General features: G+C 34.4%; 3 protein-coding genes across 3 annotated transcripts in view; 1 reads left to right on the top strand and 2 right to left on the bottom strand.

The window, feature by feature from the left end:
- The first annotated feature begins 1104 nt into the window (after nucleotides 1-1104).
- Nucleotides 1105-1962, top strand: LOC143188791 (uncharacterized). Its single transcript, XM_076393234.1, has 2 exons — nucleotides 1105-1342; nucleotides 1805-1962. Exons 1-2 carry the CDS (start codon nucleotides 1105-1107, stop codon nucleotides 1936-1938), a joined length of 372 nt encoding a protein of 123 aa, XP_076249349.1. The 3' UTR covers nucleotides 1939-1962.
- A 7153-nt stretch (nucleotides 1963-9115) lies between these two features.
- Nucleotides 9116-12022, bottom strand: LOC143177249 (uncharacterized; the record flags this gene model as incomplete). Its single annotated transcript, XM_076375112.1, has 1 exon — nucleotides 9116-12022. A coding segment is annotated over one exon (537 nt), but the record flags the coding sequence as incomplete, so codon positions are not given.
- Nucleotides 11884-22144, bottom strand: part of LOC143177176 (TWiK family of potassium channels protein 18) — a 53315-nt gene continuing 43054 nt past the window's right edge. Inside the window, exons 2-6 of the mRNA XM_076374988.1 lie at nucleotides 19290-19722; nucleotides 14865-15222; nucleotides 14307-14698; nucleotides 12968-13415; nucleotides 11884-12135 (exon numbers count right to left, since the gene is read on the bottom strand). Of these exons, the coding sequence (XP_076231103.1) occupies nucleotides 12023-12135; nucleotides 12968-13415; nucleotides 14307-14698; nucleotides 14865-15222; nucleotides 19290-19544 (1566 nt within the window). The 5' untranslated portion in view covers nucleotides 19545-19722 and the 3' untranslated portion in view covers nucleotides 11884-12022. The remainder of the gene's footprint in view (nucleotides 12136-12967; nucleotides 13416-14306; nucleotides 14699-14864; nucleotides 15223-19289; nucleotides 19723-22144) is intronic.

The raw sequence follows: 22144 nt of genomic DNA, 5'->3' as shown, positions 1-22144 counted from the left end.
TATAATCGTGCGATTCATAGTTCACTAACACCGATCAGTGATTTCATCAGTGTTTCAAAGATTTTGCTGTTGTGCGATATTTAAGTAGGATAAAGCCATAGTAAAAAAATGAGATCATTAATAAAAAGCAATCTAAAGTAGGTATTGAAAGAATACAAAATGGAACTTCATTAACTCGAAATTGAAATGGGGTATGCATTAAACATTTCTTCAGTCCGTAAATCTACTTCAGTTAATGAATAGTTTTCAAACTGACAGTTATATATGAACAAAGGTCTCAAAAAACAACATTAAATTTCTGTTCATACAATTAGAATGTGATTTCAGTTAAGCAGTAGAGTATGTACATGCATAATTCCTATACAGTACATATTTGTTGGCTATAATTTCGCAACTTGGTATCAGTAATAAAGCTAACGCTGAAAAAGAGTCAGAAAATAATTTCGAAAAATGAAAATGTGCCTATACTGCAATGGAATTTATTTTTCAAAATTATCTGACTCTAAATTAGCATCTCTTCAACCGTGTAGTATTTCCATAAAATGTAAGTCAATTTTCTTTTATTTTCAGTAACATGGAACGAGTATTTAAAACTTAAAGCTTTCTCAGACCAAATCGAATTTTTCGTGGCATTCTCTTCGCCTCAATCTCAATTCCTAAGTCTGTTTTCTCAATTCGCCGCGAATTCGATGTTGTTGCGGAAAATACGCTTTGGCTGTGGGAGCCTTTATTCTTGATTCACTGAAGGTAGTTGCAAATCTTACTGATATTAATTCTGATTTTTTCTTTTCTGTCATTTGCGATTTCCTCTTTCAAATATCATAATCGTTTGAATCGATAGTCATGATAGAATCGATAGTCGATTTTACAAAACATTTAACTTCTGAATCCAGATCCAACGTTGCAAAAAGACGTACAGATGTACGTCTTCAGCTAAATTAACAAGAATATGTTTCACGAAATTGCTTTAGAAACAGTTCCATTTTGACATTGTAACACGTTCAAAACTATTGCCTTGATTTCGCAAGGGATAACGAATTTTTCGAGGGTTAGGTTGAACTCGATTTCCAAGATTAAGACGATTTAAATTATTTTCAATCGAAAATGAGTTGCGATTTGTTACCGGAGTGGCTAAACCTCTTTTTAGACGATGTAGAAACCACTTTGTGCCTGCCTATATTACTTGTCATGGTTCTTTGTACCATTCAATTTATAGTTAATCATGCAGTGGATATTGGTACCACATTCTATCAAACTGTAATCCAAAAATCGGGTGAAGAAGATGACGAAGCGGAAGAGGGTGAGAAGGAGAAGGGTGAAGGTTTTATGGATAAAATTAAAGGTCGGTTAAAATTTCTTTCAAGCAAAATCCTCTAAATTATTTTGTTGCTTTAATATTGCTAAAAAAAAGATTTCCAATTTAATTTAATACTAAAATACAGAAATCAATTTATTGAGGATGCAAGTAAATTTTTGTTTTTTATTTCTGTAATTTTCGAACTAAACAACGGATTTTTTAAATGTTTTCATACATTTTGTACAAAGTATTCAATTTTTGGAAAAACTTTCAAATTTATATTTGAAGAAATATTCATTTTTTTGGGTATAGAACATTAATTTATTATTGTTATTCTTTACCAGAGCGTTTAGTTACTTCCACACTAGCTTTTCTTCAAATTTTCTTTGTCGCAATAGAGTATTAGAGAGAATAATATAGTAGCACTTGCATCTTTTTTTATTTAAATTTTCATCATCAAGACAAAACTTGAATGGATTAAGTATGATGATGTTTCATACTTTGCAGGAATAATATGTAATTTGATGTCTCATAACACTAATACGGATTCAAAACCTGAGAATAATTTGGTGATACCAAAACGTAAGCCAAACCGTCGAGAAGAGGAATGGGATTACTGTGAGGAAGATGACGATCTATAACTGAAAATTTTTAATAAATATCGTGAGACGAAATGATAAAGTATGTTGATGATTGAGATGAAGTTTTTCTATACTTTGTGTAACAAAAAATTTAATACGTGTGTTAAGGCGTAATGTGATTTTAAAGTGATATATGGCATTAATGTTAATAAATAATACAACAATAAAATAGCATAATAAATTAGAACAAGGTTTTTTGAAGGTCTAAGAAAATTTTTAATTACCACTTTTCTCAAAGCATTGAAAAAATTGAAAGGTTAAAAGGTTAAGAAATGTCTTACCTTAAATTTTTCAGAAGATGAAGTTTGAATTTCCTTTTAATTTCGTGTCAAAGTAGATGTGCTTGTATTTGACAGATTCTTGACTGCATTTATTGTATTTTCAGTAGAAACTTATAAATTGATAGGAGTTAGTCAAACTTTTATTATAAACTTGTAGACAGGCTTCAGCTTCTTGGTTTTTGTAAACATCAAGTCCTATTGTCTGCGGCCGTTGTATAATTTAATTTTGAAGTTCGTTAACATCGCATTTTGGCCGTAATACGCCTGTCGTTGTGATAATTTTTCATTATTTCAATAAAAAATATTGAGATACTTTTGAGTAGTTCGTGGATAATCAAAATTGTCCATTAGAAAGGTGGACAATTTCCAGGAAAAATGTCAATATTTCCCATGAATGTGATCAATGTGATTAAATGTAACTGTAATTAGATAAATTAGTGTTTATAGCTTTTTAATCTTCAGTCTAGTCTTTTAGGTAAGTGATATAGGTTTTATATTTCATATTTTGAATTTATTATAAAAAATACCGAGCTTTGAATTTTGCGATTTTTTGCTCTTTTTTGTGAAAATCTCAGAATTTATTTATCGTATTCAGGTGTTTCTACTTTGGTTTTAATTGAGAAGAATTGGCTTTTTCAATCAAAAGTTCCTTTTTTTAACCAAACAAAATTTCATTTTTTTTTAATTATCAGCTTAACGTCGCATCAACTGCTAGATTATTTGCGACGACTGGCGAAGTGATATTATGCAAGATACTTTATAGAATTTTGTTAAAGAGTTATGTTTCTTCTATGAATTTCAATAGATCGTTGTTTTTTTTATCTTCTATGTTATTCTTCATGTGTGGTATCAATGTGTATTTCTTCCGAGATATGCTATACTTTGGACAGTGTAAGATTAGTTGGTCCATTGTAATTTGTGTATTACATTCCTCACATAGTGGTGCTGGTTCCTTAGTCAGAAGATATGATAGGATGATTCTGGAATGTCCTATACGAATTTGGCTGATTACAACTTAGTCTCTTCTAGGTCAATTGGCAGGTGTTGTGCGGTTAATGAAGAAGTTCTGTTGTATGTTTATGATGGGTTGCTGTTTGTCTCCATTCAGTTTGTCATTGTAATTTTAAGATATTTTTGGTTATTTTTAGTGCATCCTCCATACACAGTTTACAGTATTGGATTATTGGTGTAATAACTGCTTCTTTAGCAGCTTGGTCCACTTTTTTATTTTCGACTATTCCTATGTGACTGGGAATCTATATGATTTTAATTCTGTTTCCATCTAAAATAATTTTTTGTTGTGTTTCTAAAATCTGATGGATGTAGTAATTTGGTGATGACTTGTTGTTGACTGATGTTACACTGCTATTTGAATCAGTGAATATAACTGACTGTTTGTAGGATTCTGTATGAGCAGTTTGGAAAGCTTGGTTAATGGCTATTGGTTCAACTGAGAAAATTGTTGTTTCGTTTGAGAGTTTGGGTTTGATAGTGAGATATGGTGTAATAACCGACTATCTGATTCTTGATGGGGATTTTGAGCCATCAGTGTAAATATGTATAAAGTCGTTTCGATAATAGTTGCTACTAGTTGCTGATAGATTTCTGAGTTGGTGCAGAATTTTTGATGTACTGTTAGACTTGAATCTATTTCGACAGTATTGATTTTCCAGCTCCGGGGGGAGTTTTCTTGGAACTGCGCTTTGTAATCTTAAGTTTCATTCTGTTGCGTATTGTTTAACTTGGAAGGTATGGTTTTATTGCATTCTTTTGGGTGTACTCAATGGTGCTGTGATTAGAGAAGATGTTTAGATATGTGGGTTTGGTCGAAATATTCGCGATTTTTATTGCTCGGTTAATAGTTGATAATAGTTTTCTTCTATATTGAAGTGATAGTTCCTGCTTCTAGGAGAATGCTAGATATTGGGCTGGTTTTGAAGGCGCCTGTTGCGATTCTTAGAGCTGTATTGAGTACTGAGTCTAATTTATTTAGTACTTCTTTTTCTGCTGGTCCGTAGATTATTGAGCCATAATCAATTTTAGCTCTAATAGTGGCTATATATGTATTCATTAATAATTGTTTGTTTGCTTCCCAGTTATTTGCTACTATTATTTTTAATACGTTTAACCGTTATAGACATTCGTTTTTGAGATTTTTAATGTGTGGGTTCCAGGTAAGTTTGTTGTTCCATGTTAAACCTAAGATTTTAAGGTAATTAACTTCTTTAAGGTCTAAAGTCCCGAGATACAGTTTTATTTTTGACGGTTTTTGTTGCCTGGGAGATTATGTATTTGGTTTTAGTTTCTAAAAATTTAAGTTAGTTAAGTTAAGTTAAGTTGTGTGACTTCTAAGCTTTTTCCTGTGTATAAGATGATTATGCCATCAGCGAATAAGTAGGCGTTAACTGAGTTGGTTGTTTTTGATAATATTCCGTTTATTGATATCAAAAATAGAGTGAAACTTGGGACAGAGCCCTGGGGGATTCCGTTTTAGACGGTCAGGGTGCTAGGAAAGGTGTTTTTTATTCTGACTCTCATGTGTCTTATTTTTAAGAAATTTTCGATGAATTTTAATAAACTCTCATTGATGCCTAGTTTTTTGAGAATATTTATGGTTCTCTTCCTGCATATCTTGTCGTATACTTTTTCGAAGTCCATAGCGATTAGTGTCATGCATTGTTTCCTTATGAATTCGTCACTTATGTTTGTTTTCATGACCAAAAAATGAAGTTGATCCATTGTTGAATGAAACGCTCTAAATCTACTTTGATCAAGGGATATTACGTTATTGGTTTCAAGTACCCATCTAAGTCTATGGCTTATTTTTTCTTAGTTTGCATAAGGTATTTGTTAATTATATGTGTCTGTAACTATTTGGTTCACTTGGATTTTTTCCAGGTTTAGTTATGTTACTGTTTTTCTTGCTATCCCTTGAAGTTTTTTGAACATAATTAGGTTTTCCTTTGTTTTGCCTTTTTTATATTTATTAAGTGCATGCTTCGACTTTTTGATGGCTATTTTGCATTCTTTGTTCTACCATGATACCGTTTATTTATTCCTGTCTGTTTTGGTTGCCGTTTTTAGGATGCAGTCGCTTGGAGTTTGCTTTATGATAAAGGTAAGTTTTTCTATTATTTTGTCTATTATTTTGTGGGGGTTTAAATTAATAAATGTGTTCAGTTGAGGAATGCGTCGGTCGATCAGTTTACAGGATTTCACCCAGTCTGCATTTTCTCATTTCCATCGTGGGATTGGCTCACAGCGATTTGCGGAACGATTTGTGTGGATTTTTACTAGGATCGGAAAGTGGCCACTATCGTAAAGTTCTTGCATTATAATGCACTTGTATGCTAAGTTTGGATTGCTCATGCATAGATTATTCGTACTAAAGGTCCCATTTGTCACGCTGAAATGAGTTGGTTGGAGATCACTGAGTAGAACTATCTTGTGATTTAGTATATTTTCTAGGGTTTTTCTTTTACTATCAACTTTTTCTGATTCCCATAGAGTATTATAACTATTGAAATCGCCTGTTGTTACAAACGGTTTTTATAACTTTTCAAAAAGTTTGTTTTATTCATTTTCGATTAAGAGGTTACATCTACCTAGAAGCCCGGAAAAACTATAAAACTTCGAGAATTTTTTTTTTATCTGTGAATGAAAATAATGCAAATGTTTTTCTTCTCAAAGATACATCTTTCAACTGTATTATCCTAAATTTTCATAAAGGAATGTTAACTAAAAGACATATTGCCGTCAATAGAAGACGTATTTTTTTTTAAGCATTTACTGGTGGATATTCTTGAGCCTAAACTGAAAGCAAAAAACTAAATCGATATTAAGAATAGATGAAATTAGAAGTCTTTGACGGTCTCTAAATTTTAATTTTGCATTTCATTAGAAAATGGCAGCCAAGTAAAGTAATAATTTGGAATTTCGATGGAAAAATCGTCGTTTTTTCTATTATTGAAAAATTGGAAATAAATTTGAAAAAGGTTAGATCGTCATGAACAACGTAAATTTCTTAATAATATCTCTTATAAATGTGAAGTGGTTCTCGAGATATGATGTCCACCGGATTTGAAAATCGTACTTCAAGAAAAACGCGTTTAAAGTTTTAGACATGTAGTTTCTTGTATGTAAATAGTAGCACACGACCGCGCGATCCTGTACCGTTCAAGGTAAACTTTATCAATTTTTGTGATATCGATATGAAATTTTCAGGATATATTCTTGAAATCTCAAGTTTTCCAAGCATGTAAGTAGCTGTTTGGTATGTACATATTGTAGATGTGAATGTTTGTGTTTAGGGTTAGTTTTGTTGTTACTATTTCCATATTGGATGTAATTGAGATTTGTTCACTGTGAAGAGTATTTTTAATTAAATTAGCTACTCCACCACTTGCATGTTGTGAGATCCGATTTGCGAAGTATGAATCGTAATTTTTGAGTTTTATTATTTGGTCAGGTTTGAAGTTTGTTTCCTGGAAGCGTACTACATGTGGTTGATATTGATCTAGCAATAGAAGTTCGCATCAAACCTTCAAACCGTTTGGATGTGTTTACGTTGACGTTCTCGAATGCTAATTGATCTTAAGTGACAGTATAACAAGTCAAATTTATAAGCGTATTCAGTCTATACATAGGCACCTCTCGTCCGAGAGTGCATAGTATGACTAACCACACCACCAAATGGAAAGTAGTGAAGAAATAGTAGTGGATATACCTGATCACAGAAATCTTGAACCAAAAAGTCCACCCAAAACCATGGAAACTCCAACAACTAAATCAACTCCTTCTTACGCTATACATAGTTACAATGACGAACATATACCCTAGTAAAGAATCCATAACCAATTACGCTTGTGCTATAGAAAAAATAACTGTGAAACAAGCGATTCGATTCATATCTCGAATATCTAACGACCATATATGTGCATTTTGACTATAAACAGACTGTACACTAACTTCTATCGCAATACACCACAAAAACAGTCAAGAATACCAGTATCATAATAAGATCACTAATCGCTCCGTCATACAGAATAATACTATCAAATGTGTCACCATGCATACCCAATCAATTTATAGAAAGAATATTCATACAAAACAATATAAAAAAAAGTTCCAAAATAACCTTTCTAAAGGCCATGATCCAAGAACCTCGTTTCAGTCACGTCATGATTTTTAGGAGACAATTATATGTAAACTTAGATGGCATACCAAGAATATCGGAATCCTTTATAATAAATTACGACAACACAGAGTATCAAATATTTACATCAACAGATAAAATCGGGTGTTTCATATGCAAGAAAGAAGGCCATGTAGCAAAGCAGTGCATTGCAAATAATAAACCCGTTGATACAACCATTGAAAATCTGAAACCAAATGGAAGTAACATTACAACTACCCCCATAGAATCTGACAATAAATTTCCATCCATCGCTGATCCTCAACTAGAAACAACAACCTCACAATCAAACGTTGTCAATACAGGTAACAAAAGAACACTCACTAAAGATACAAACTCCTCCAGCTCTACCATTCTATAAGACAATGACATCATTCTTACCCCATTAATGCCACAAACAAACATTTTACGAAACACAAACAGACAAATCAACGAACAAATTAAAACCCAACAAGCAAATGACGGAAAGTAGTATCAGATCTAACCAAAAACATTGAAATTGTGATCGATTCAGTGTAAGACATAGTAAATGATCAAAAAGCAGATTTCCCATAATTAATTAGCTTTCTAGAAAATGCAATGGGAGCTGAAAACGCGACAGAAATTGTACGAAATTAGACTCAAGGCATAACTGTATTAATTAATATGCTGACTATAATCCACCCCCATCTAATTGGAAGAGGTATAAAAAATAGAGTTCACAGAATAACAATAAAACTATACAGAAGTACACAACTTCAAGAAACAACGTTAGCAGATAATGTAGTACTCAACATTACCCCATACTCGACAAAAATCCAAGCAAACCACAACCAACACATATCTACGAAATTATCAATAACACCCAACCAAAAATGACGTACGCAATTTTACAATGGAACCTAAATGGAGTTTTTCTTCGCTTACTGCATTTACAAAATTTCATTAGAAATGTTAATTTTTCCTAATTAAAATAAAACTTGAAGCACCTGAATACGATAAACAGTTTTTGATGTTGGTGTTCCACAACGGAACGTTTGAATTTCGGCAAATTCAATGATATTGAAGTTCAATGTATTATTTTTATAAAACGGAGATATTACCGTATTCTTTTACAAACATTTTGTAATCCATTTGTACTTTTCTACTATCGCCTAAATACTGTAAAATATATCAATCTATATTTGATCTTGTATGTGTATATAATATATCCGGTTTTGAATGTAATTAATTATATTTATACTAACTATTTAAAATATGAAGAAATCGTTTTTGTAAACACTTTTTCATATTAATCCTCGTCTATCCATACCCGGGTCTTTTCCAACCCAGGTGTGGGTCTCCCCTTAAACAGCTAGGAGTGCGAGGGTTTAACATTTCAAGAAATTATTATTGACAAACATTTCAATATCAGTTTTATTTATTTTTAATGGAATTGCATATTTTTATTATGCTCATCTTATTGCGCATTTAAGAATGCGTCTAATATGGTATGTAAATTTATATAAATAACTTTTCTATTATTTTTATGGATGTTAATTAACAAATATTGATTTTGGTTTATGTATCTCGGCAATGTTATTCAGTCATTTTTTTTATCAACAGACAATAATATTCATTTAAATTTGTCGTGAACTGTACAAATACATAATATGTAATGAAAATGTGTATTTCTATTTAAAGAAATAAACTTAAAAAAAAATATGTATGCAAATAATATTGCATAGGTATTATCAAATACTTAAACCTTTCTCTAAATTTGTCCTTAAATATGAGAATCTATTTGTATAAACAAGTTCCTCATATTTTGTACAGTTCGAGAAATAATTGAATGCATAGATTTAATAAACTGGAGGTACTCTTATATTTTAAGAACTAGTTTGTATGCTCTAAAGCTAGGGGTTAGAAAATATAAAAAAAAATAAGCACCATTATGATTGTTCTGTTTTTACTTCGTTTGTTTTAATGAAAATCCATTTTTATCGAGAAAGGGACACGTATTGTATATAAACAGCGTATTTGAACACTCGTTTTGAGCCTCGATTCAGCCTATAGGTCAAACGATTTCGAAGTCACCGACGACGACTTGGTCCATTACAATACCGAAACCTTCCTTTAACGTTCCACATTTCGATGATTCGTACGAATTCACTGTTCCACTCATTCTGAATGTCTTACGTGCAGCATACTTTATTCATACACTTGCTTATTAATTTTCATATTAAAATTAAGCGGTTCTCAACGGTTCGGTTAAACGAGTTCCTTAAGAATTACACTAGGACAGACCGTTTCGTAGCCGTGCACATCTTTTTCTCTTCCTATACTTTATATTTATCTGTCTTTTGTAACAATAATTAATTGAACCGCCAGTGGGGCGCGTTTTAAGGCTGTGTTCTTCTTTCCCCTTTTACACTGCCTCTTTCTTCGTAGGTGTGTATGGGAAAAGTATCAAAACAAGTAGTAAAAGATTAAAATAAAAAGATATATCTTCTGTAGTTCACACAATGTATGTACTGTAAGAATATTTTCTTATTATAATTTATGAATTTTTGACAGCATCCACTTTTAAGATCATTTTTAATGTGCAAAAGTATAGAATGGAATTTCAAATACAGTTGAATGACAAAAGATTTTTCATTAAAAAATGGGTGAAGAGTGTGTTATACAAACTTTTCGCGCGGCATTTCTGTTTGAAAAGAAATCGGATTAGAAGACTTTTATCTATAACCCCTCCTTGCTATTCAGTTTTTAATTTTGTTTGTACATTATGTTCTATTCTTTTACACCAATTTTATAATTTTCATACATTATATATTTAACACAACTTATATAATCATTTCTTATAGGAGAAACCGGAAAAATAATTTCTTATTACAAGTAGTCTCCAGTTTCATTAAATATCGTACGTATCATAGGCGTTGTGAATATTTAAGGGCAATGGGATTCTCGAAACAAGGACAGAAATAGGTATTTATTAAAAAAATACTAAATTTTGCATTTCTCATTAGATCTTCAGGAGAGTAAAATTAATAGATTCTTGATGCCCTCTATTACTAGTAAAAGTGATGCTAAATGTGATTTTATTGGGCTACTTTTAATAAAACTTGTATTCCTTGTTTTCACTACTTTATTGGCAATCCGTGTGACCTTATCAATCTTTGTTTAGAACCTGCTTAGTAGTTTTTTATAATCCTATTTATTGATTCTCTCGATCAATGTCTAAGGCCTAACACGAGTTCCCATTGTCTAGCAAATAAAAAGTGTTAGTTGGAGCGATTCAAATGCGCTTATTTAGGGCTGATAATGCCATTAATAGGAGACTACTTTTACTCTATCACATTCCAGTTTTAACACAATTTGCATTCAAACAAAAATTACGATAGAGAGAAAGGGACAGTGTAATCGCGTGTTTTGGTAATTCGCTTGTCGTACAAATTAAGTTTGCCAGCGAAACCATGATTCCGCGGACGGTAGTGTAACCTATCAACGATAATGGTAAGAAGAAGAGTATCAGCAGCGATAAGAGTTATAATTAGTGTTATGGTAACTGTTGTTATAATTTAAATGGTAGAAATCTAGTGTCCTTTTTCTCGAATTCCGAGAATTTCTGGCCTCTGTTTTGTTGACCCTGCCTATAGCAGTTTAATATCACGAACTCTGTACACAAGCAGTCTTATCGACGAATAAAAGCACAAAGGGCTATGGGAAACGTCATTGTGCTCTTTGTACTCTTCTCTTCTTTTGTGGTACCTAGATTATGAATAGCTTACCTTGCATTCTTCGTGATCATTATCAAATCGTATTTCTTCTTGTTTTTCGTTGCTTGCTTTTATCTTATTCTCATAATTTATTCCTCAGTCTTTTCCCCGTTGTGAGACAAACACTTCTTTAATGATGTAGACACTATGTATCTATTTTATTATTTCCACCACCTGTTTATCAAATTTCTCCGATTACTTTGAAATGTGACCAATTTTATAGTAAACCTAGTCAAACTCCCTTCTAAACGCTCGAAGTATACACTCCCAAAAACTTTCTTAAACATACTCCAGAGCTTAGTTTCATACAGTGGCCCTATTCATCCATGATTACGTCACATAAAGACATTATCCAGGCCAGTTACGTTCTTCCTGGTAGGCGTCGAGGTGGCACAGTTCACACCTTCATCCTCGAATGTGACCATTTTCTCGCGGCTTCTAGTCGCTGAACTCGAAGATTCCAATAGTCGGGACTGATTCGAGACGGCTTGATTCGCGGCGGAAGCTACTGGCGGCGCAATTGCTGAGGAAGGTCTCAAAACGGAGGAAGGCGGCGGGGGTGGAACAGCAATGTCGGTGACCGTAGCAGCAGCCAGGTTGAACTCGCTGACGCTACGGGGCACGAAATACTCGAAGTGCAACGAGCTCTCCTGCTGGCGGTGCTGATGGTGTTGATGATGATACTGAGTGGGCGACAGACAGCTTCGCCTGAGCGACTGAGCCCGTTGAAATTGTTGCGTTTGAGAGGTGTTTCTGGCTTCTGAGGGTGTCTTCTTGCGTGGTAGAGAATGATGGCCTGGCGATGGTTTTAGGGCAGTGCTGGACGCATGGGCCAGGAGCTTCCCGTCCCCGGGGCTCCTGGCCTGATGCTGTCAGGAGGCTGGCACCATGGACATTGCGATTGCTTCTTCTTCCTGCTCGGACAGCCGTGAGTCACTGGTACCTCCTGTATCGTCGAGGTCGCTTTTGAGCCCAGGGCCGGCACCTGTTCAGAAAGAGTTTATTTTTTATGATGACGATGTTATCGAATCGTTGGCTAGGTATTGAAAAGGGGTTATGCAAAGTGGTCAAGATGCTTGAAATCCCCGACGCGATCTGATCAGAACCGCTCTTTGACGCGTGAAAACTTGTGGATTTCAATGGTAACTCGATCCTTCATTATGGGGAGCAGAATTCGGAGAAATTGAAAGTGTAGATTATTATATAGTTTTTTCTGAGAATTAGTATAAAAAGTATACAAAACAGCAGCTAATTTCAACAGAAATTTTATAGATCTTCGTTTCTTAAAAAATGTTATCACATAAAACATATGTACATATTTATAGAAATTTCAATACGTAGTTTTAGAAATTTAGGATAAACACTAAAAAACTATTTTTCCATATTTTTTATGACATTATTAAGAAATATTCAGGAACTAGTGTAAAATATACGCATAATAAGGATTCCTAGTCGTGTAAATTCGCAATAAAAGTTATAAATAGTAGTTTCTGTATATTTGTTAATGTTTTAATAGAAGATGTGGATAAATAATTTTTTATATAAAATTTATGCTAAGGTCTTGTGTCTAGATTCTCAAAGGGCTATCTTGACTCTAGTATTTTTATTGCTTACATTATTGTTAATGTCCCTATAACGTACAATATCATAAGAGAAGGTGCAGCAATCGAATGTATTATAAGGCGTTTATAAAACTATTATTTGTAATAAAATTCTGCTTCCCGTAATAGTGCATAAGGTGGACGGAGCCGAGAGATTCTTTCTCGTCCAGAATACGATTCTAGCGGTTCCCCGTCGAATGCCTGCATCAGGGATACCTGTACCACCGATAGGTCCGACCACCACCCCCGACGACATGCCGCAGGTTCTACCGAAGACCCTGACCACGCGTACCACCTCCTCCTGGACGAGGTTGAAGCACATGGCGATTAGGCCCATCCCAGCGAGTATGTAGAGGGAACAGGCGCACAGGCTAAGCTCCTCCAGGGTGGCGGACGCGGCGTTTCGTCCGATTGGCATCAGGTCGCCGAAACCGATGGTTCCGAGGCTGGTAAAGCAGAAGTAACCGCCCTCGAGGAGGCTCCAGCCCTCCAGACGGTTGAACATCACCGCACCCCCACATATGTAAATCAACATTATCACCAGGCAGAGGCTTATCGGTATCCTAACGGGATTTGTCTCCACCACGTAGCTGGGTGACGAGTTTGCCGATAGGGACAGCGAGCATGGGTGAAAGTGGCGTTTGCCGTTGCCGGATGTCACATCCTAGTGATCAGGAAAATGATATTTTTGATTGCACTATAGATTACAATTTGGAAGCTTGAATATTGATTTCTGATGATGATCAGATATTTGAATTCACAACAAAAATTAAGCATATATTTTTTTCAATTTAGTTTTCAACGTTTTTAACATCTTAGCGTGATTTTTTTATTCTACTCGTGTCTATATTTTTAAGATGTTATTATTTCAAATTATTAGTAGGTATTATACAATTTATTAAAGTGGTTAACCGTTTGCTTGTCTATGCTCAGCGTGACTAAACAGTGTCGCTGTGAAAATAATTACGGACTGCAAAAGGTTATTAATTCTCCGAATCTTGTATTACTTTTTTGAAGGTAAAGGAGAATCTATAAGTTTTTAGTGAACGGGGAACATGTTAAATTTTTAAAAATGGATGTTCTTTCTTACCTATTGTATATAATTTTTTAATATCGTTAGTGTTAATTTACAATCGAAATGTATCAAAATATATTCATTAAGAATTTTTGGATAAACCTGTCATGTATAATTCGCTAGTTTTCGAAGTATTTTCAAGAGTAATCATTTATAGGGATAATTCGTGAATGTAGTGAACCCTTTGGATTGAGTAATAATATTAGCCACTTAGGCACCAAGACAGCATGCTCGGTACACCTCGATACTTGTGTTTTAGCTTGTGATATCAGTTACTCTTGAAAATTCTGTATTATAAAATATTTGTGATATTCAGTAATATCATTTCTTCAAGCCCTTACACTATTGTTATTTAATAAATAAAAGGCTTTACAATTTTCTATAAGGCTTTCACAGTACCTCAGTACAAATTTTGGAACTTTAAAATTATCTTGTGCTGTGAAATCGCAATAGGTATTTATAAAAAAAAATTGGATGTACCTGAAGCGCAGCGGTTGAGCTAGTGGTAGCATGTAGAAGACCTTCGCTTCCACAATCAAGCAGAATCGCGCTGCTGGTACCACGTGTTCCCAGGTCGTCGCAGGAGCTCTCCCTGCTGGCTGAGTAGTAATTACTAGATTTCGAGTCGACGTGGTTATCGTATCTATACGTCTTGCTCATGATACCACCAACAGGCGGTGGTGGTGGTGGTGGTTGTTGCTTTCTGGTGCAATTTCGAGGCCTGCAGAATCGACCGTACAGGCGTCGAAAGCTTCTCGCGAGGACATCACCCACAGTGCTTAAATAGACCAACATTAAGGGAATCCCAGCCAGGGCGTACACTATTGTGATCAAGCGACCCCAAACTGTACGTGGCGCTACGTTGCCATACCCTAAAAGGATAAGTTAATTTGGGTAGTGTTCGTGTATCGTGATATGAGTTAGGACTGTAAACTATGTTAAGTAGAATGACTCATAATTTTACTTTGGAGCTTAACCAAAGGATTATGAAACTTAAACATTTTTAACAGATGAATTGAAATTAATGTAAAATCTTACCGATTGTAGTGATCAACGTCAAGGAGTATAGCAAGCTACCGCTGAAAGTCCATCGTCGGTGCATTCTTTTGTCCATGGGATGATCTCTAGATCGGGATGATGGTCCAATCGGTTCGTATTGAGAAGAAGTCCTCCTGAGTCCTCGTGCTAAATTTTCTTGAAACTCGAACACTTCCCTCGCTGCCAATCGTGTCCAATTTTCTTTGTATAATACATTCAGATCCTCCGTGATACTCCAAAGCCTCTCAACGGTGCGCGCTCTGAGTTCCATTGTCATAGTTTCATCCTCGACGCTTGGCACTACGTAAGATCCACCTTCAGTCTTCGAACCGCCAGGAACAAGCAGGTCATTCGACTCCTGAACCAAGCATGAGTAGCTGATATTTTAAGTTAGCATAAAGGCAGCTTCCCACGGCACGCAATTTGGCGAGCCTGACTCGGCGAGTGATACGGTGAGCCTGCCTCGGCAAACGTCGTTGACTCGTGGAAGCTTGTACGAATTTGAATTTCCAGGTTTGCTGTATCACTCGACGAACCAGGCAGGCTCGCCGAGTCACTCGACGAGTCAGATTTGCCGAGCCAAACTCGCCAGATCACCCGCCGTGGGAAGCCGCCTTAAGATAATTGTAACTTTGCGCTGGCTCGAGATACTTTCAAAGTGGATTACAAGCAAGAGATGCCTATACCTATTGGGAAAAGTTCTCCGAAGGAAAAAAATTCATTAAAGGAATAGACACGATAAGAAGCATTAAAGTAGATTAAAATTGTGAGCGGGTCTTGAAAACTTATTAGGTGAAACATAGCTTTTGCGAGTCAGTTACGAAAAAAATTGTACTGCGATATTTAATTAAAAATAATGGGATAAAAACAGTTTAATTAATGAATATAAGCAGGGATAGTTTAAAGGCTTTAGTAGGCTTTAATATCGTCTCTTTAGTAATCTTTATGAAAATATTATTCTTAGGCCAAGCGTGTGTTATAGGAGTAGTGCAAGACACAATATTGCCACTGATGTTGCTATTCCAATATTTTTGTAGATGTTATGATATTCCAAGCGCATTGTTACGATAAGTCGTCGTTCGTATTTTGTATGGAGTTTGCTATACGATTCAGTACCCGTATATTTATTGCTGTAAGGCGAAACAACATAAGTCACATTTTCATGAAATAGGAGTTCTTGCATTAATTGAAGGCTATAATAGATAAGATTCACATTTTGAGCATAAGCAGTAGATGTGTGTTAGAATTCAAAAATATCGGGTCGGGTCGGGATCCTGAGGATCTTTCTCAGGATAAAGTCTACTCTCCAAAATTATCTTGCGACTCAGGGATGTCAGGGTCTCTGTAAACCTCGAGAACTTAAATCTCATTTCAAGATAGCCTTTTTAGGAAACGAATGTTTTTTCGAATTTTACGATGTTTAAGCTTATCGGGATTGAGATTAATAATATTTTTTCAAATTCTATGTGTTTTATTTTAAACTAGTCGTTTGAAAATGGAATTTAGGTTTTCGATATTCTCAGGAATCCTGAGGTTTTGGAAACGCGAATTAGTTTCGGAATCCTGGTCTGATTCGATCTGTCTCGACTTGATCTATCCTGGACCCGTTCCAAGCATCGGGTTCCCGACGTTTTCGGGTTCTCGCAAACCTGTAGTGAGCAGATCAAATTGAAAGAACTTCTCCCTTGAAAATAGTAAATATATTAAATATATATTTTCAGTATCTCGAAAATAGAAATATGTGACTTATGTTGTTTTACTTTATAACTGCAGATATTTTTAATGATCGTCAACAGTCAAACTACGGTATGTCACATTAACATTCGAGCACTAGTATAACTTTAACTTGTAAGCTCTATATTTTGAATAAATATAAAACCAGCAACAAAAATGTGTTACCCAGTATTACAGTATAGTATACAGACAAGGTGTTCGACAACAGGTGTCGAAAGGGAGCGATTCTACATGTTAAAATAAGATGAAAATGAAGATAGACAAAATTATGTTTCAGACTTTGTTTCCCAATTATGAATTGATGAGAAAACATCTGATCTAAAATATGCGTCAAATGTGACGGATTTGGGACTTATTGTACCGACTTCGCTGTGCCTAATCTACCTAGTCATGTTTAGTGGCAGTAGAATAAGTACCATGTCAGACACATTTCATGCAAATTTTAGACCTATCTGCAACAATTAATAACTCTAACACGAAGCCCCAAATGTAATTTCGTCATTTTTTATTTTCTTCCTACTTTGACATGAAGAATCACCCTTTTTGAGACTTGTTGAACATTGTGTATAGGTACGACAAATGAGAAAGCTGATTTGTTACATACTATTGTTTTAATTTTAACTAAAAAGTGAATAAACACAAATTTTAATGTTACACAAACATTCGGCAACTCAACTTAAAATAATTAATCCAGAATAATCATATTTTCATAGAGCTTAGAATGTGGTTATATATAGTCTTTGTTCAATAACACGTTTTAAGTTATCAGAAATTATTTTTCATAAATAATCAATTACTGATTATTATTCTTTTGTTGCGTGATTTTATGCTTGTTCTATAGCATTTATTTTTGTTTTTAAGATTTATACGGACCAATTTATTTCATAGAAGTGGACATACTTTTGCGATAAAATCGTTATTTTAATTAAAAGAATTTAATTTGTAATATATCTGAATATTTGTATGGTTTTAGAATCGGCATGGCTTCGATTGTTGTTCAAATATTTACACATTGGTATATGATACGCTTACAGTTTTTTTTTTTATTTTCAGCGTCTATTTACTAAAAAAATATAGAATTTAAAAGTATTAGTGTGCGAATATTAATCAGGGTTACGGTCTATTTTCGGTGCGAAATAGTAACGATCAAATCGCGCATCGTGTCGCAGTCTACACTAAGTTAATGCCTCGTTTAAATTAGTCAAATAACTGGAATTCAAGGAGTTTGACTTGCAGGCCTTATTAGTCAAGTATTACTTGAATTCAGGCCTTTTGAATTCAAATAGCTTGAATTTAATTAATAAAACTTGAAGCAGGAGCTACTCAAAATGACATAAAAGGAAGTTAATAATTACTTTTCACGTACCATGTATTTGCATTACCTTGCTTTATTAAATTTATTATTGCCACAAAAAAATTCACACTGTTCAAGATGTACTGTGTATTTCACATTAAGGAAAGTTGAAAGAACCTCAGTTTCGCTTAAAACTTGAGAGGACACTCAAATCATGTAAAATAACAGGTTCATATTGGTGAAGTAGTTTCAAATTATTTGATTAAAAGCAGCTTTACTAATGAGCACGAACGGAGAAAGAAACGAAAAGGTATATGAAGGAAAGTATGTAATAGGTTTGGTAAAATTTTTGCTAAATGGTTTGAAGTTATTCGAATTGAAGTAAGTTGACTAGTCTTGGATTTAAGATCTTCTGATCGTTTTCTACTTCTCGCACATTCAGTAGTCGCCATTGAAATTGTATCGCCTTACAAATGTCAATGTTTTTGGTGTAATTGCCATATGAGAATACACGATATCTCGATGACGTCCATTTTATGTCTGAACGTCCTACAACGTAATTTAGATTTCTTAAAAACATTTGACAGGTTTACAAATTTTCGAAATTTACGTTCATAAGACATCTTAAAAATACAATACATGGATATCTTAAAAACGTCCGAAATTTACGTTCATAAGATATCTTAAAGACATGCTACATGAACGTCTTAAAAGCATCTTAAATTTACATGCTTAAGACATCTAAAAGATGTACCAGGTGGATGTCTTAACATCTGAAATTTACGTCTTTTAGATGTTTCAAAAGGCGTATCATACGTTTTCTACTTATCACAAGTCCCAGTCTTCTACTCGTTACATGTATTGACGTCGCATCTAATGTCTTAAGATGTCTTTAAAATGTCTGTATGACGTATTAAATACGTCTTAAAAACATCCTATAAGGCGTTTGGAAGGCGCGTGTAGGACATTTGTAGTACATTACCGGTATTTGTAAGACGTCCTGAATGTCGGGAACAAACGTTTTTAAAATGTCTTTCAGATATCTGTATGACATTCTAAAGACGTCTTAAAGATGTCATATTTTGTAACAACAGATGTTCACATACCTTATCTACGACGTTTGCAGAATATTACAGATGTCGTTGAGACGACTCAAATGTTAGGTACGAGGTACGAATGTCTTTATGACGCTATTAAAACGTTTCTGTGCTATCTAGGAAGTAATCAGACGATTACTGTCTATGTCATTTGTCATTAATATAATTCCTTTTTTAGATATCACGTTTATAATTACTTTCATATACAATAAATCGTATTTTCACTGAGTGTTGCAATTTTGTTGGCTACTATTGTATGTACAAGAAAGACACGTTATTGTTATGATTATTATTGCTCACCGACTTAAGACCACCTTCTAGGGCCATGAACGCGAACGCGCCAAGCAGCGTGTAGCCCAGCACGAGTACGCAGACCCCGAGGCTGGCCAGCAATCCAGGCGTTTTGGTGGAGGTCGCAGTGCTGCAACTGCAGCAACAGCAGAGCAGTTCCGCGCCTCTAACGGACGCGCTGATCCTCAACGCCTCGGCGTTCGCGTTCGCGTTCCTTCCTGGACAGCATCTCGGCGCCCTCTGATAGTAATCGGTGCTCTGCATCGTTCAGCGAGCGTTTCCGTTTGCTGGTGCACGCTGCTACCGGCAGCGTCGTCGCCGCCGTCGTCGCAGCTGCAGCTGCAGGTGCAGCGACCGACGCCGCAACTGCAGCCGCAACCGATCCCCTCCTATCGTTCTGCTATCCTCCCTGGAGCCTCGTCCATCTGGCGCGTTGGCAAGCCTGTCGCAGAGATTACCCGCCCCTCAGATTAGATGTCAAACTAATTGCTCCTTACTTGGCAATTAGGGAGGTACCGTGAATCCTAAGATGCTGGGCTAAACGTACACTAGATGTCGCTGATACCATGCTGGGTATATTAGTGATGAGTGTTAGAGATCGTTCAGGTAGACAAGAGTGATCGATGACCCTGTGATAGCGTGAGAGATTTAGAGTGCTAATTTGGAATTTTATGAGGGATTGCGTTTGTAGGTTTGAACTTATGGGAGTTCTAATATAGAATAATAGCTCAGGGGGATTTTAGAGTTTATACACAGATCATAGAGGGTGGCTCATGAGTTACTTTCCTGTTCAAAAATTCAATAATGTTTCTGTTTTCTGAATTACTTGTATTTTTTTGTAATTTAAAATGTAAAACATGAATTTTTTTACTATATACGTGAAAGGTGTTATCGCATAAATTATGCCTATTTCCATTTCGCAAACAGGAGTCCTTTCAATATTTTTCATCACAGCTTTTAATGCTTTTCGTTTCAGAGCTTGAATATTTTCATATACTTTGTTATTTTTACGCTTCTACTTTGTTCCGGGCTTCTAGGTAAATATTCGGCGTTTCAAATATTCTCAGATTGTTTTCCTCGTCAAAAATAGAAAAGTTTTATTTTCACCGTTTTACATCACGAAAAAATGTAATATATATGAGTAAAGAAGAAAAAGTATTCATTTTTGAAATTAAAATGTGACTTATGCATCATTCTATACTATTTATAGAGTAAAAATTATGGAACCATTTAAACTTTCTCGATTTCCACCTTGTGTTAATGATTGCTATTGTGAGAATTCAGTTTATCGTTGATTATTGTAATTGTAATTATTTTTCAGAAGTAAGTATGGATATAAAAGATTAAAAAAGTCTTCTGCGTTCATCCTTTAACTTTTTCATTATAATTATACATCAGCGGCCAAAAGTTTGGAATCACTTCCCAATGCGCATTATAAGTTATACTCACTGCATAGCAAAGTAAGTACGTACCTTTGAGTCGAAGTTAACACTTTCAACAATAATTATAATGTTCGTTATATTAATACACAACGATAAATTATAATTGATATAATTGTTTGTTATTATTTTAGTAATGTGTTTAATAAGCTAAGTTTAATTCTCTTTAATTTAAAAAGTATTTTCACGACTTTGGCTGATAGTGTACAATTATTACTTACAAAATGGAGGATATAGTATAGTAAAATGTCATGACAAAAGTCGCTTAGAATATTTTGATATGAACTTCATTATTGTTTCTGATCTCATGATAAGAAATTTTCTTAGAAACGATAAAGGGGCATGGGCTTGAGTACCTATTTAATTTTTTCCTAACAAAAACTTCAACTGTCAGACGTACTCTATAATAGAACATTGATCGATGCAGGAAAACTGAATTAAAAGTACGTGTAAATATCAAAATTAGACTAATACAGAGGTTCTTCGATGTTTTAGTGTTAATACTTTTAGTTTATATATCTTCATTATCAAACAATCACATCATTGTTTAATGAAATACTAAATATTGTAGTTGTTGTAAAATTACATTAACATTTGTATTAATATTCATACAAAAATGTTGAATTTCCACGTAAAAGCCACAATTAGGTACATAGAAGAATCAAACTCAAATCAAAATGAAGTTAATAATCTAGAGTCACAAGACAAAAGAGTATTATATGAAACATGCTTTTTTCGCGTTATGTTGTAGAAAATAATTTACTTTTTACCACTGATTCGCAGTTTATTTCAGAACTCGGGCTACTTTGTGCAGAAATAGTATTATACATTTAAAACACTATATCAGTAGATAACAGGAGATATGAGATTTTTATAAACTACATATGTATATCGCGTGAGCTAAAACTTGCTCCGTCACATTGGCCAGGAAGTTTTCTCGCTGGCGGGATTCTTGTTTGATAAAATGACATCGTTAGAATTTTTGCATGCGAGAGATGACGCAGCAAAGAAAGGAAAAAATGAAATAGGAACGAAGAAGCTGAAATCCGCGCATTTTTGGTGTTAAAACGAAAAATACTTTCCCTCTATTTTTTGTTCTACGAGTGTGACATGGGTTCAGGAAAGGAGACGACCCCGATAAAGAGGTGAATAAATCTTACAATTAGTGTTGCTTAATATTTTCTAAAAATCATAAATATACTGCTGGCCAAAATTATAAGAGACTTCAAAAGTGATTAGAATAAAGACTTTAATGAGTACTTAATATTAAATAACGTAGGTACTTAGGTATAAAACAGAAACATTTTGTTTAACTAACATCTTCATAAACTCAATGAACATTAGAACAAATTTTCAGTTTAAATTAAAAAAATACAATGTCACTTGGACAAAATTATAAGACACTGTCTTTGAAAATGAAACAAA

Source organism: Calliopsis andreniformis, chromosome 3 (assembly GCF_051401765.1).
Source record: "Calliopsis andreniformis isolate RMS-2024a chromosome 3, iyCalAndr_principal, whole genome shotgun sequence".
Taxonomy (NCBI): Eukaryota; Metazoa; Arthropoda; class Insecta; order Hymenoptera; family Andrenidae; genus Calliopsis; species Calliopsis andreniformis.
The sequence above is the reverse complement of the archived record's forward strand: the minus strand, read 5'-3'. Positions and strand labels throughout refer to the sequence as shown.